General features: G+C 37.9%; 2 protein-coding genes across 9 annotated transcripts; both read right to left on the reverse strand.

Annotated features, from left to right (window-relative positions):
* Positions 1-18: 18 nt before the first annotated feature.
* Positions 19-2,989, reverse strand: LOC121801943. The gene is made up of 3 exons (XM_042201428.1): positions 2,458-2,989; positions 1,826-1,956; positions 19-1,122 (listed from the first exon to the last, which is right to left on the reverse strand). The coding sequence occupies exons 1-3, from the start codon at positions 2,674-2,676 to the stop codon at positions 357-359; spliced, it is 1,116 nt and encodes a 371-aa protein (XP_042057362.1). The 5' UTR covers positions 2,677-2,989; the 3' UTR covers positions 19-356.
* On the reverse strand, positions 2,524-15,761 carry LOC121801940 (ENHANCER OF AG-4 protein 2-like). Of its 8 annotated transcripts, none has more exons than XM_042201419.1 (14): positions 15,337-15,760; positions 14,612-14,688; positions 11,850-13,790; positions 11,264-11,768; positions 9,934-10,042; positions 9,500-9,603; positions 9,251-9,432; positions 7,799-8,636; positions 7,223-7,703; positions 6,207-6,290; positions 6,010-6,091; positions 5,583-5,777; positions 5,009-5,170; positions 2,524-2,662 (listed from the first exon to the last, which is right to left on the reverse strand). In XM_042201419.1, exons 1-11 carry the CDS (start codon positions 15,445-15,447, stop codon positions 6,027-6,029), a joined length of 4,497 nt encoding a protein of 1,498 aa, XP_042057353.1. In that variant the 5' UTR covers positions 15,448-15,760; the 3' UTR covers positions 2,524-2,662; positions 5,009-5,170; positions 5,583-5,777; positions 6,010-6,026. The 8 variants fall into 8 exon arrangements, with proteins under 8 accessions (XP_042057353.1, XP_042057354.1, XP_042057360.1 ...); XM_042201420.1 differs by lacking the exon at positions 2,524-2,662 and adding an exon at positions 4,114-4,268; XM_042201426.1 differs by lacking the exon at positions 2,524-2,662 and adding an exon at positions 14,926-15,031 and having other exon boundaries at positions 4,914-5,170; positions 11,850-13,762.
* Between the last annotated feature and the right edge of the window lie 369 nt (positions 15,762-16,130).

The following is a 16,130-nucleotide window of genomic DNA, read 5'->3' on the forward strand; positions in this document are numbered from 1 at the left end:
ATGGTGTATATAAATATGTAAGTACAAATATAATTTTCTTTTCTTCTCTTGTCATCAAAAAGGTAAGGTGACTATCCAATCCAATATACATGCTATCTATGAATTACAATAAAAGCATGTACATGCTGCATCAATTCTCCAAAAGCAGCAAAACAAGCTTTTTTTGGCTGTCCCTATTCCTTAGGTGAATGAAGGTCAACTTCTCTTCAACACCATCAAAACTGAGACTTATCGGTAACCAATGATCGTAAAACATGTATATTTGTTCACATCGAATCCATCTTTTACCGATCTCAGCGTGGAACGAATGCTCCTTGAAGGTGCACAAAAGAATAGAGTGACGAATACATGACTCACTAATCAAGTGCAGCTTTGTTTTTCCAGCTCATTGGCTTAGACAGACCGTCAAAGATAGGCATGGCAGCAGAAGAGAGAGCCTGGAAATCTGGCTTCAAACTCCACGTTGACGTTGGCCATAGCAATGATAATGCGCTGATATCTGTATCCATCAAACTCGATGTACTTGATGACTTGCGTACTCCATTGACAGGGTCGGTTTGAGGTGATTCCCCCAAATTTAAAGGAATTGGGGTCATCCCACCCGACTCAGCATCTACTCCACCTGAGAAAGCTCTGGAGGCTGCCTTGGACCTGAGAGCTAAGCCTCCACTTGAAATGCCACTGTTACTGCTGCTTTCCTCCTTAAGAAGCTTTTCTGGGGGACAAGATGTTAATCCGGTTTCAGACATTTGCCGCCTCCCTAAAAGCTTCTCAATCCATTTGCTAGTGCCACTATCTTCAGATTCTGGTGACAAGAGCGGGTCATGCAGCCCACCATTTGCATACATCAAATTATTAGCAACACTTCTCGATTTCCTTTGATGACTCAATGGATGCTTTGAAGGTGTGTAAAACCCATCCTCAAGATATTTAGCTCTCCCATTCGAGTCTAAACCTCCGGAAGAAGCCTTTTCATCTGGTTGTCTGAGACCATAATAACCTCGCAAGCTGTTCATGGCTGGTGAGACTTTAGGCTCTGAAGAACCTAACTTTAAAGACTGAAACGAATCAAATAAATCAGATTGCCGACGGTTGGATGGGTCCTGCTCAGAGCTGTTTGGCCTGCAAAACGAATTATAATCAGCCACCCACAGTCCTCCTGATTTGTTGTCAGTACAACTAAATTGTCTAGTACATAATGTGTGATTTTAACAAGAGGAGTGAGGCCACAGCTACATTATATACTGATATGACATCTAAAACTCCCCGCTTGAATAAAAATTAGGTATTGGACTTTGAGCCCTTATTGTGCTTGTAAAGTATATGAAAGAGAAAGACACCTAAAATAAAGGGAGCATACATGAACTGTGTAGTAGTTCAAAGGATACTCATTTGATTAACCAATTGTAATAATTAGAAGAAAAAATGAAAGCGAAGATATCTCCTTCAGTTTTATTATACACATTGAACCTCTGATTTGCAGCTGCAGCAGAAGAGTTAGTAATAACAAAATGCATTGAGAAGCACCGAGTAAGCAGCATGAAATAAGATGGCCAGAGTAGGTTTTATAATATAGTAGTACAATTTTAAAACGGGATGAAAGCCAACCAGCTTCTTCTAACATAAACTCATCCCCAACATAAAACAAAAAACTAATTCGCAAGGCTTCTCAATCCTGTCAACCAACTAAGACAAATCAATCAAATTGATAGCACAAAGTACAAAATTTTCAATGAATGTCAGTTTGGCATAATCCTTTTCGGCACATCTATCAAATAAATGAAAAAAACAAAACATAATGCAAATGAGAATCAAAGTGAAGTACCGTTCAGTCTCTTGACCATTGCACCAGGTGGGGGACACGGGATGCTTCCCTGGCAATGGTATTTTAAGGGTCTTTAAAGCAAACATCTGGAGATCAGTCACCAATCCATTTAATTTCTTAATATCTGCCACCTAATCCCATTCCAAAACCAAGTCATCAGGCAAATACCACCTATCACATAACCTCAAAAGCTATGAAAAAGCCAAGCAGCTTCGGTTAAAAGAAAACCGGATGCACGATTTTGTAAGCATGGTCACATATAACATGGAGAATCGGGGACAAAAATTTCAAACAAATGAAGGCAATAACCAGCTAAGGTACAGTTATTGTATCAACCACCTGATTCAGAAACTGATTTACACTAACAAATTCAACAATGAGACAACAGTCTCACACACTAACAGAGAGCAAAACACCATAAATTAAAGTGCATTACCCCAAACTAATAATATTTTCAGCTCATTTATAACAATATAAATGGAATTAAAAACTTAAACATCAATCGACAATAGCGAATGGAATGCAGAAAAACGCAATAAAATAGCCGCCAATCCATATACCGAATACTAAATGAGCACAGCCCGCTGTAAGAAAATTCAATTAAATAAAAACAATTGCTTATTCAATTCTACCTCAACGCCGTATTTTATGGCGACGCCGGCGACGGTGTCGTATTTTCCAACGGTGTGTATGATGTAGTTGTGCCCGCCGGTCAGGCCTGAGCCGGCGGAATCGGACGGCGAGGTCGAAATCGGCAGTGATCTCGACGGCGATGATGATGATCCCTCCGTTGATCTGGAATCGAATTCCACTTCGCCATTTTCATCGTCCGATATCCTGTATCGTTCCATCCGCGACGAAAATGAAAATCAGAAGCCCGAATTGACGAAGAAATTCATAGAAGCGCGATGAATTTGATGATTTGCTAGCCAGAGAAGCTTTGGTGGTGGGGATAAACAGGACTGGCGGATCTGGGAGGGATTCTCCTCTCTTTCTCCCTCTCTCTCTCTCCACAGATACATACATATATATGTGTGTGTTGCAGTAATTAAAAAGTCATAGCTTTTGTTTATCTGGTAAATTAGGAGTACGATTATATTCTACAAAATTAATTAAAATAATCAGCATTTTATTATTTTTATAATGGTAATGGATTTGGGGAAATTAATACTGTCAAAAACTATTGTTTCATTCTTAATTAGATGCAAAATTAAACTGTTAATTTTTTTTTTATGTCTGTTACTCGATATTACTATTCAATTGAACAACTCGAGTCAAACATTAAAATCTATATAAATTTGGGAATGAGTTATTCAAAATAACACTAAATTTAGAGTGAGCACTCAACTTTCTGATCCCAGTTATTATTAATCCATTAAGCAAATTTTAGTACTCCTGTGAACCATATTTTAAATTATAGTATTATTATTCTCGATTGATAACTTATTAAGCAAATTTACTTTTTTGTAATTTGGACATATGGGTTATACTTTGTATCATTATTGTTCCTGTGATTATATTTTTCAATTAGTAATTAAATTTAGATAATGTATTAAACAATCTATTATAAATCACATTCTCCAGACTCCAATAACATGCTAAATAAAAGAATCCCATTTTTTTAAAAAGTAGCAGGCCAAACTCGGATTATAAACTTAATAAAGTTTACTAAACTCCAATTAAAATTGATTATACTCTTTAGTAAAGATCAGACGAAAAAGATACTGATGTGGATAAATTTTGCTTCGATTTATCGTAGTAACATTAATCAAAATTCAACAAGTTTATTAGAAAAGCCATAAACGACCATGCACATTAATTACAAGCTGACTTACCAAAATTGATTGTAATTTTTATCAATTTTGGTCACCGTTAAACAGTACTATGGCATTAATTGATTGAAAAGGTCTCCACCAAGAAAAACCCAACTACAATTATCACAAATATACAATAAAATAATACTCCTAGTATAGAAGATACGAGTCAATTACAATAGAAATAAAATAAATGAAGCCAATATAAGTATATTTATAGTAGGTAAATTAAAAAAACAGCACTGGGAGTTTAGATTGAGATCACCAAATACAGAAATTCCAAAATTATCGATAGCTTTCCTAATGTGTCATCACACGTTACAAGTACCCACAAATAATTCGATACTATTTTTTTTACAATATTTACTTTCATTATGCAAAATAGTATAATACTCTAAATTTAATTCCAAATTCAGGTGAATTTTCGACAATACGACAATTCCTAATAGTTCCTTAAAAAGGTAGAAATGGAAATTTCCAAATAAGAGCAATGTTGCAATTAATAATTTATAGGTATAATGCACTATTTGTATATTCGTGTAAATACAGCAAGAAATGGTACTAAAAAGGAATTGGCAGACAACAATTTCCAACAGAAAATAAAATAAAACCCAAAGCAACTTTTCCACCTGCAATAATTAGAACATGATTTGAAACATAGATCACATGTTTCTATTTTCTAATTTGAAATATATGCACCTCAAGGATTTTGTTTTTCCATTAACTTTCCAAAATGTAACTAGTATTCATATCTGAAATGAAGATGCTTTAACATGAGTTTTAATGTAAATTTGGCAAGTCATTGGAATATTAGTAGTTGAATTTGAACAAATAGGACAGAGACAAAACATGAGAGAGGGAGAAAAAGTGGTGGGACACTTTACCAAAAAATGGAAGAATGATTTTTGTTGGTGAATCAAAATAATATTTTGAAAAATAGAAAAAATTATTATAGCAACCATTAAAGTACAAGCTGCATTGTATAGAGCATATATCCAACAAAATCAAAGATCATTGAAGGATTTGATGACTAAATCCACTCTATTTACCAAAGAAGGAATAAAGTTCCAAAGAATGCAACTCAAAGAATGCTCATGTCATAATGTGTCCAAATGGGTGTAAGATAGATAGGCAGCGAAAAACATGATTTACAAATCGAATGTTCGATATGCTCTACTTGGTGGTATGCACAAGTGCATCAAAAACAAATACATGCACTCAACATTTCTGACAAAGCGATTAAAAATATGCAGTTGCAGGAAAAATTGTCAGAATTAGCAGGCCTTTTAACACTCTACTAGCAACTGATTTACTTCATAGATGTATTGTATAATTACAAGCATTGGGATAGCAAGTAAAAAGGGCTTACAGATTAGTAGTGCACCCTTGAATGTTTGTTGTCAGGAATGTTTCTAGTAATCAGTCCCGTGAAGATTTTGCGATAGCTTCCCACCAATTCCATTCTATCCTGATTGAAAACAACCTCTCTGTTGGAGCACACTGATGCCCATACACCAAGCACATGTACTAACTGGAAAATCAGGTAGACAAGTAACGATTAATAATAGAACTATGACAAAAGTTGAATAGTAACTTTGAACTGGTGGTTTCAGTCATGAACAGTTGTGAAGTGTTTGTTTGTGTTCATGCATGTGCAAGATACTTATATTTTACACAAAATGAATGAATATGTGAGGAGATCTGAAACTTCTAATAATCTGTACACCTATTAGCCTTTTGGCTTGCATAGAAAGTGATTAGAGATTTTGGAAACGGAAACGAGATCAAAATTAATTAATGGAAGGGCACTGGATGGTAATATTCAATGTCCTGGATTCGCATAATTATTCTTCGGATTCACCTACACCTGATGCAGCTAAACATGCACATGCGATAGTCAATCTGTATGTCTAGTTCATCAAATCCAACTATTTTGCCTGTACCTTAAGTAAACCTTCCTCTATGGTACCAAAAAAATTCTGCTCATGATGGCTAAAAACTACCTCCTCCGGCAACAATAGTTCTCTATCCTTTGTCCATTCAAGGATTTTCCAGGATGATGCATCTTTCTGTGCTGTCGGATTTCAACTAATTTACTCGTACTTCCATTTGCAACAGACTCCAAACGAGACAATAGTCTGCATAAGTAATGTATTAATTTTGACATCATGTGCTAAAAGTAAAAGCTAACCTAGTTTACGCTATTCAGTATCCTCTCTCTCTCTCTATTTACAGTAGCAGTTCTAGAAGAGATCTTTTCCGAACCATATATTTAGTAAGTATATTAGATGAGTACCAAGTAAAATAAATAATTCCTACATAATAGTGTAAAAATAATGATAAGAAAATGCACAATAGCTCTCCATAAACCATGAGTCAGAATAAGTCTAAGCTGGCCTCCAGTTGATGTCAGGTATGTTTGGTGCAGACGCCATCATTGGAGCGCCATGAACTAAAAAAATTCATAGCAACAAAATATATTACCATAAGACACAGAGTTGTCGTAAGTTGTAACCACAGATTATGTGATACAAATAAAAGTGATGTTGTATGCAGTAAAAGATCACCTGGCATTTGACCAGACGGAGGTAGACTATTTGGGGCAGAGTGCTGATAATTTATGGAACTTGAAGGAGACCGTTCATGGTAACCTACAACAGACGACACATTATTAACATTAAAAGAATGTGTTTCCACCCACTAAGTTCTTGTGATACATAACATCAGAACCAAGATCCAACTATTTGGCTACTGAATGAGTATGCATTGTCAAGCCCTCATGCATGACATACATATACATTTTTTCTTTTGCACGTGATTTTTTTTTCAGGGGGTGTGGGAGGTGGGAATCTGTGGCATGCAACAGGAACAAGCAAGAAATTCAATTCAAGAAAATGCTTTTAGTGTGTTATGGACTATCTGGGCTGGTATTCAGGATAGCCGATAGCCACAGAGATTACTACTTTACCTCGCCAATGAGAGATACCTATATCAGCCAGTTACGGAACAATGTTTTTGATTGTCCAGTAGCACTGAGCCAATAACTGGATATCATGGATTGCCAATAGTCATTTGAATTGTTTCATTCGGTACCAGATTGATTATAGTTTTGATAGGCTGAATCAAACTGAAAATCAATTTATAATTTTATCGACAAATTATGCATCAAAGACATTATTTTAATTCGTGCGGAAAGTAGAAGGGGACTACGATTTTGGAAAGGAAGGAGCTTTATAAAAAAATATTTACAGATTAAGCATCTACCCAGCACAGTTGACCACATGCAAGGTACTATATCATGCACCTTCTGTAGATGCTGCTCATGTGTGATTCATATTAGCCACCACAGTAACAGGCATAGTGTAGATTTTAAAAGCAATGGTTGAATATTACAATATTTGCTGAACTAGTCTAAAAGCCACAACTAGTACTGTATTTACACTGAAACCCTCCGCCCTATCTTTCACCAAGCAATTTATACTAAAAGCATTAGTGGAGAAATACAAATCAATATAATAGTACTTCAAAACTAATATAACCAGCTTAAAACGGTTGATCTGGCCTTAGAAATAATAATTCGCACCTGCTCGAGAATGAGATGGGCCTGAACACAACCGTCCTCCTGGCATCCACCCACTGCGAGGATGATCCATATTGAAGTCATTTCCTTGCTTCCGCCATTGCTCATCAGTTATATATCGCCTTGGACCATCGGCAACGTTTGGTAATGAATAAGAGGGGTATTGATGTTGTTGAGCTGAATTTGGATGGGCAAAATGGCTAGGTTGTCGTTGAGATGGGAGTTCAGGACGCACAGGCCTTTGTGCGAAAGGCACACTACCAGGCAGATACTGCTGCCTATGCTGTGAAGCTTGGGGATTCATTAAAGTTTCATCCTCTCCATATTTCACATGCCTTGACGAATTATAGACAACACGTTCTTGTGCAATGCTGACCCCAAAAGGAGGAAAACAAGATGATTGATGCGGCGGTACTTCCCCTTTAATAGATGCATCCATATGAGGGCCATGAGTAGTAGAAACAATACGGGTGTGTTGATTTACCTAAAAATCCATGAGCAATCTTCATATCCAACATGATAACAATGTGGTATACACAAATTCACAAACCTTTGGAATGGACAAGCTAGAATACTTACAGTGGATGTGGCACCAACTTCATGTGGTAAAGGATGAGGTCGATAAGATGATCGTGGAGAAAGTGGAGTCTTGTTATGGGAAACCAATGGAGGCTGACAAGGAAATGCTTGCTGGGAAACTAAAGGTGCAGAAGGACCCAGATGGGGTGGGGGCCCAAAGGGTGGAGGATGATGTCCAAAAGGTGGGGGTGGAGGATGAATATGTGGGGGAGGAGGTCCAACAGGTGGAGAGGAACCGGCAGGTCTCAGTGGAGGTCCAATAGAAGGAGAAGGACCAGTAGGTCTTGATGGAGGTCCAACAGGTGGAGTTGAGCCAACAGGTGGTTGTGGAAAAGGATGTTGGTGTGAGGTGGGTGGAGGAGGAGGTGGAGGTGGGGGAGAAGATGGAGGCGGAAGTGGAGGTGGTGATGACGGAGGTGGTGAAGTTGGCAAAGGTGGAGTCATAGGTGGAGATCCAGCTGGTAGCGGAGGAGATCCCTCAGGAGAAGGAAGCCATTCAGTGGAGGTGTTTGAAGATGATTCATGCCCGCCATCATCTAGATCGAGCTCCAATGACGCAGCCTCAATAGAGCCATTGGTCATCAATGATCTCTCATCCTTTTGGTGTCCAGAAACATCTTCCATTTCAAGCTCACCATCAACATCCTCCAATATGCAATGGCGCCTGTCACTAGGAGTAACAGAATGATTCTCATGATCTCTGTCTGTAGCAGGTGTATGTTTGGAAGGTGATGCGCCATCATCTTTCAGGCATAAACTTGTATCAGAAGCATCCCCATCTTCCTCTTCTTCAAACACACTTGTTGACAGAAATCCAGGTAACTGAAACAATGCATTGCTGAAACCAACACAAACAAAAAGTTGCAGGCATATGAGATCAAAGAAAACATAAAGTTCAGAGTACGAGATGGGAGTTACCCATTCAGATCCTGTTATACAGGTTACAATCAGAAAATAAAAAAGTAAAAAGATAATTATCACAGTAATCGGGATATAATTAACCTTTAAATATATTTTTCAAACTGAGTCGCATGTTTGATAACTTATACTGGTTTTGCAGAGTGCACACTGTCAGTATAGTTTTCAAAGTGTTACACAAGGTAAAAAAGAATAACAAAAAATAGAATAAAAAGATCTGCATTCAACTTTTCAGTTAGAGTTATGGCATGTAAAATGTTGGGCAATGTGTGTGAGTTGTTCCTGTTGGAGACAATGAAGTCTAATTTCATGAATCAGTGTAAAATTCGGTATAAAGCAGTCTTCTGACACGAGCAGTTAATAAAACACGACTAGCAACAATAACCACCAAAACAATCTATTAGTGTTTTGCTCATCAGGTGCGAAAGAGTCGGGAAATGGCAAAGCTATAACGACCAAATCATGCTAGAAGAACAATTAGAAAGTAAAAACATAAGAAAACATAATCAAGGGAGCAACTAGTAAATTCTAGACCTTCCATATTCATCAACAACCATGCCTTCCATTTCTCTAATAGGATCATCAATAGATCGTTCAGCTCGGGAAGGGCGTCTTAGTGGGATCGACATATCATCATTTACAACTCCAAAGCCATCCATGTAGAGGCGAAGAACGGATTCAGGCAAGATTTTCCTCTCGAGCCACAAGCGCAGGACCTGAAGGAGGATACTCAGTACTTTGTAATAAAGCCTGACGACTCACTTTTAGGTACAATATAGTCACCTTACGACACTGATGACGATTTTCCTGAGCACCTGCACCGGCAGGAGCAGCGGCTCCAATGAGGCGGGGCAACACAGCTTGAACGGTAGAGACATATGAGGCCCCTGCAATTCATGAAGAGGATTCAGTAGAAGCCAGGTTCATCAGAAAAAAACCCATCGCGTTAATGATGAGTGAACATGTCAAGCAAACGGGCCCCATATATTTATTCTGATGTACAGCTGGAGCAGGTTAGGTCCGGAAATAACAAGACAATATGAATTAAGATCGACTAGATATTTTAGGGACATCACTGAGAAGAAGTGATCCAAGTCCCAAGACCAAGGTTTATAGCAACAAGTCCCTTTTTCTCTTTTTGGTGTCCCCCCACCCCCCGGGTCTGTGTGCGAGTGACAAGGGTATTCTGGGAACAGTTTGTTTTGAGCTTCCCGTACCTCTCTGGGTGTGAGAGCACTGGGTAATTGAGTCAACAAGGAAAAAAAGATCCACTCTGCGATGTAAACTTGGCTCATTTTCTAACTTCTGTATAAGAAGTTCCACAACCTGCATGAAAATCAGAATTTCAGAATTTCCATTTCAAGGAAAATAACAAGTAAATTAATGGTGTAGAAATGGGAAAGATGAACATTCAGTAACTAAGCATAGACAAATCAATGGAAAAGTACCTACAATCATTGGTTGTCCAATAGAGGAAAAACATCTCAATTCAAGTATTTCTCAAGGAAAAATACATATTCACTCCACCTCAAAACTCTCATCACTTTCTTCACCTCAGAAGCATATACTACTACATAACAACAAATGTTGTTCTTTGGTAGTATCTCACACATCTTGAAACCAGTAGATAATTTATTCACTGTAAATAGCCGTATGAATTGGCCATCTCAACAAGAAAATTTTATAATTTGTATTTTTCATCTGGGGCTTCAAAGAGGTTGTGCAAGGTGTCCTTTGGACCTATTAAGTTCCAGAAAGTAAATTGGTAGATAAGTACATTGGTGTTCATTTCATATGAATTTTGAATACATAAATCCCATTTAAACTATTTTTTAATGAATTCTGTAGGGATTGGGATCCTCTTCAAATCTGAGTAAGAATTTAAATATGTTTATTTCAAATACTTCAATCCAAATGCAACCTAAAAGAATAAGTATGAGGATCTGAAAATTCTAATTTCAGAGCATGGAACAAAGAAAAAGAATGAGTCAGCTAATTATACATTATAAGTAATAATTATGTCCTCCGTCAGATATCAGAACTCCTAATCTAAAAAAGGTGAAACCGTGAAACCACCAACAGCTACTAAGCAAACCTAGAATTATTCTCTAATTTCAGAGCATGGAACAAAGAAAAATAATTAATTATACATTATTCTCTAATTTCAGAGCATGGAACAAAGAAAAAGAATGAGTCAGCTAATTAATTATACATTATAAGTAATAATTATGTTCTCCGTCAGATATCAGAACTCCTAATCTAACAAAGGTGAAACCGTGAAACCACCAACAGCTACTAAGCAAACCTAGAATTATTCTATACCATGCATAACCTTTATATTGGAATAAAACTACCATGTATCTCAACAAAGTTTGACAAATAAAATATAGGACTCAAAAAAGAAACTCAAGGACAACATAAGAATGATTCACCACAAAAAACCTCGCATGATAGATAAATTGGATAGTATGACAAAAATAGAAAGAATAATTACAATAAAAACAAAGGAATAATTGGATTAATTGAAGAAAGATGCCAGTAAGCTACCTCATTGGCAAGCCCATACTTCGCACAATCAATTGCAAGTCGAGTTGCGCGTGCAATACTCTCTTTGGTCCTTGAGAGTGTCTCTATCATCCCTTCAAATGCATCACGAGCAACAGATGCCTCAGTACCCCCACTTAAAGAGCTCCCAGTGCCCTGATGACCAGAGCTTACCCTCCTCTCCTCAAGTTCATCATTCTCATGTGCATTATCAGATTGGATTTGATGAAGACTGGAGCAAGGAGACCTGGGAGGAGCTTCTAAAACATCCAGCTGGAGTGTGTTGCTTGCTTCATATGCCAGAGCAGTAGGTGCAGGACGTGGTCCCCGTCCAGCCATCTCAGTGTCAGGAATAGAAAAAAGAAAAGGGTTTCCGTAAGTATTCTGAAAGTGTGTCTGTTTCTTTCTTGCCTGAGCAGCAGCAATAAGATGTTTCATTGACGAGACGGAGTCTGAAGTTTTTGAGTCAACCGCGTGACTTGTTTTGTGGGCCTTGCTAACACTCAGCCTGAGCAATGGGGAAATCAAGCTTAAGAAAGAAAGAGACAGAAAAATTAATCCCCATAATATCACAAGCATTTATCATTACCTTTCCTGAACTGACATGATGTTTTCTTTTGAAGTCCCAAGCACAGAGTCATTGATCCGTGAATCCAATTTTAGAGTAGTATTCTTTTTCTCCCCAGAATATGGTTGCTTGCTTCTTTCACTTAGCAATTGATTAGGATATGCGTTTGACCTATCAGACGATGCTGCATTCTTTTCACTTCCTGCTGGAGTTTTTTTCCTAAAATCATTACTAGGTGCCTTGTTGGGTTGCGTGCTTTCCAGTTCTCCTGATACTCTCTCACCACCAACAGGCTGGGAGGACCTTTTAGGAGAAACTGGAATTAGTTTAACCTCCATCGGGGTTAACTTCTCAGAGTCCAGCTTCTGAGGACTAGGAGATACATGTGCAGCTGATGACTCTCGTGTTCTCTTCTCCATACCTTGTTGAGCAGCAGGAGATAACAGCTTATTCATTGCCCGATTAAACTGTACCTGTTCCTTTAACACATTATCAACTTCTCTTGAATTTCTTAACACCTGTGACTCATGGACAGGTTTCTCACAATGCGTTACAGATTTCCTTTTTGAATCTGACATTCGTGGAGTTAAAGACACCTTATTAGTTCCTCCGTGAACTGGAGTTTTAGGCAACTCATCATCATCATCACCACATATGCGGACAGATCTACGCTTCAATGGTAGCTGCACAACTGGAGATATGACTTTGTTAGGATTAGAAACTATTAAGTCAGTCTTATGTGATACAGAAGTCCCCGGTCTATTTTCAGAAATCAAGGCAGCGCCTGACATTGTTTCCGGTTCCCGCTGATGACGCTTTATTCGGGGGAGATCGTTGTCGAATTCAGTGTTACTAACAATTGGCGGTCTAATGGGCAAGACCTCAGCCTTCCCAACTGATGTAAACCTTTTAGGATCTTTACCAGCCATTTTGTCATCAAGGGCATTATTAGGACCTCTAGAATAACTTTTGCCGTTTATTTGAGCTTTTATCAAGTTAGCATCCTTTCCAGTATCAGCAGGTTTTGATATTTTGGCAGGAGATGATATTTCATTTGTATGAGACCCTTTCTTTTCACTACCATGTTGGACCTTCATCTTTTTCCGGGGATTAACATCACCATGTGACTCAAAGTTTACTTTAGCATCCTGTTGGACACCATGTACTGCCTCAGATTGCCTTTCTTCTTTCAGCAACCTTTTTTCCCTCTTTTGACTACTGACCTCTAAATGTAATTTTGGAATATCAGGCGATGAAAGCTTCATGCTGTCACCTGAAGCAATTTTTCTTCTCATCACTTCCCCCTTATGATCATGAGGAACAGCTGATCCACCACTTCTAAGTACTGCACCTGGAGATTTTTTCTTTGAGCCCATTGCCAGCTTTGGTCTGTGTCCATTTGTCAATTCATTCTGGCTACCATCAGTTAATCTGCCCTTTACATTGCTATCAAGAGAATCTTCCTTCTTAAGGGAGTGGTGTGAAGGGCTAGACACTGATAGTGAATCCTTTACAACATTGTTGTGGTTTGAAGAGAGCTTATTGTTCTTACGCAAAGATACAGGAGGGGACAACCTACAATTCACCTCATTTGACAAATAAGGCTTCACGTCTAGACATTCCACCTCATCTTGCTTGTGCAAATGATGCTCTAAACCAGAGTCCGGGTCATCAGACTCTTTAGTTTCCAACTTGCATTCTGGCGCAATCCCATTATTTCGATTAACATCCAAGACCTCATCTACCACTGAATCAACAGAATGTGCCTCAGGTGAATTAGTTTGTGTACTGTCATCATCTCTCACACCACTAAAATTTTTTCGCTGCAACTCTTCAAATTCCTCACATATGTCCTTCACTGCTTGGGCGAAGTATTTAACTGTCTTACCCAGGCATCGAGCAGACAGTTTATTTTTCGCTTCATTGGTGAATATCTGAATATCCACAGGAGCAACAAAAGCTCTATAAAAGGAGAAAACCCAGAAAGAAAAAAAAATTAAAACTATATTTGTTATTCCCTAGCCAGTATGCCAAAAGAATATAATTAAGAACAAAATTGAATGAATGAAGAAAAAGCATTCATATGAATCACTTAAAAAATGATAAATTCCCTTTGGCCTTTCTTGAGTGTTTTCTGCTGCGAATAAGTCAGGGGAATGCCACTTACCATAGCATATCGGGTTACTTACCATATAGCATAATTTGTGTACATCCTCATTGAGATCCATAGTGCGAAAAAATGAGAAAATATTTACAAATGTCAAATGTAATCAGAATTTTGAATAATACTTCATACATAATGATTATAGAGAAACAGTCAATACTACTAATATCATAGATGTACGAGTACCACTAGTCCAATACAAAATGTCAAGACTCCAATATCTTCAGAACAGCATTTGAGAACCCCAAGTAAAAGAACCTACTTGCAGGACATGAAGCAGATGTTTTTTAACTTCTATTCTTACAAAAGTTTATTGAAGAAATTATATACCATAAGTACTACAAGGACACAAAAGGGGGTAGTAGGTATTTTTATTATTATTACTATTATTATCATTGTTTTACTTTTATGTTATCTACTGTAAAATCATAAACCATAGACAATATTTTTCAAAGCAATATAAGGACACAAAGGGTAGTAGGTATTCATCACTCCCTCAAGTAAAAACAGTTTTCTTTACGTACCTAGAAGGCTAATAAAAACTTTAGCACGAATAATGCTAATCAAGTCCCTTCACCACTAGTGCAACTAAGTGAAAAGACAGAAAGGAAGTACTCACATTTCTGCGGTACCAAAGAACTGGACGAAGCATTTTTTAGGATCGGAAGCACGCTGCCAGTCTTCAGGTCTGCTGATCTGAAATTTTGAAGCCATTAAACAACGTGCATCAGTGAACAACTCACATAAGGTCAAACAGATACTATAAGAAACAAAGAAATTACCATCATTCAGCCAACTTAATCTAACTGAGGCACGTGTAAACAAACATTGGAAACCAAGATAAGCGGCACCAAGTTCTATTAACATAGATGCAAGATTAATATTGATATGTTTGTTCGCTTTTAAAAGATCTGTAAGGAAACTAATCAAAACCTTGAATAGTGGCAGGACCAACAACTGGATGCTAGTATATAATACATGTGGTCGTCAACAAGATGGCTCTGGAAGAAGCTTTTTTACTAAGCACATCAGGGCCTACCTACATATCCAGTAACACCAGAAACATTGGATTCATCTTGTACTTAAACTTAAAAGATTTAAGATTCTCTAAATAATAATCCTCAATCTAACTTGCAAGGGCTAATTCCAGTCAAACTTAGCAGCGTATAATGCAAGTCCACAGAGCGACGACTTCACCTCGATGCCAGCCATAAAAATTAAATTCCAAGAGCAGAGAAATTGAATACTCACGGCAGCAGACAGCTACTCCACAACAAAATCAACAGAAAGCAGGCGAAGAAAACAGCACAATCAACAAAAGCATCAAAGCGAACAGGAATGTACCTTGGCAGGCCAAGCGGGGAAACCCTTAACTTTGGCGAGAACGAGATCGCCCAAACTCAATTCGCTCATCGCCTTAACCCCCTTCGCTCCGCGCCTGCGCCCCGGAGCCATTCACCTCCGATTCCAACTTATTTCCACCTAATTCTGAGCAAAAACCGACAGTGGAACAGTGGGAAGAGCCCTAGCGTAAACAACAGGTGTCCGGGGGCAGCAGGCCCCTGAAACGAAGTCAATCCGCAGCCGGCGACCTCTGGTGCTACGGAGGTAGGTTTCAGCGGAGATCACGGTGATAGAGCAGGAGAGAAGGCCAATTTCGCATGCGGGAAGCGGAGGCGGTGGAGGTAGTGGTGGTGATTTTTTTGCAGTAGATGAGAGAGAGAGAGAGGGGACGACTACAGTGTATGCATTCTGTAAATATCTCGTTTGTCAAAATTCATCTTTAATTTGCCAAATAAAATCAATTGGAAAATATTTACTGTATGTAATTTACGCGATTATTGTTTGGGGTATTATGGTACTTTTAAACGGTAAATTTTTTTTAAATAAAATTACAACCACGAGTAACACAATCCAATAAAATACTTTTTTCCCGAACCATACTTTAAACAAAAACCAAAATGGTATAGTTTTAACATAATTAAGTTTAGTTGCATATAAATGTACAAACAATTTACAAATTTTTAGTTTTAAAATAATTATATTATATTGATTAAAAATAGAGCAATTTTATTTTTATTTTAAATTCGGTATAATCTAAATTTTGTTGACTAAGAGCATCCACAGTGGGACGGATG

Source organism: Salvia splendens, chromosome 5 (assembly GCF_004379255.2).
Source record: "Salvia splendens isolate huo1 chromosome 5, SspV2, whole genome shotgun sequence".
Taxonomy (NCBI): Eukaryota; Viridiplantae; Streptophyta; class Magnoliopsida; order Lamiales; family Lamiaceae; genus Salvia; species Salvia splendens.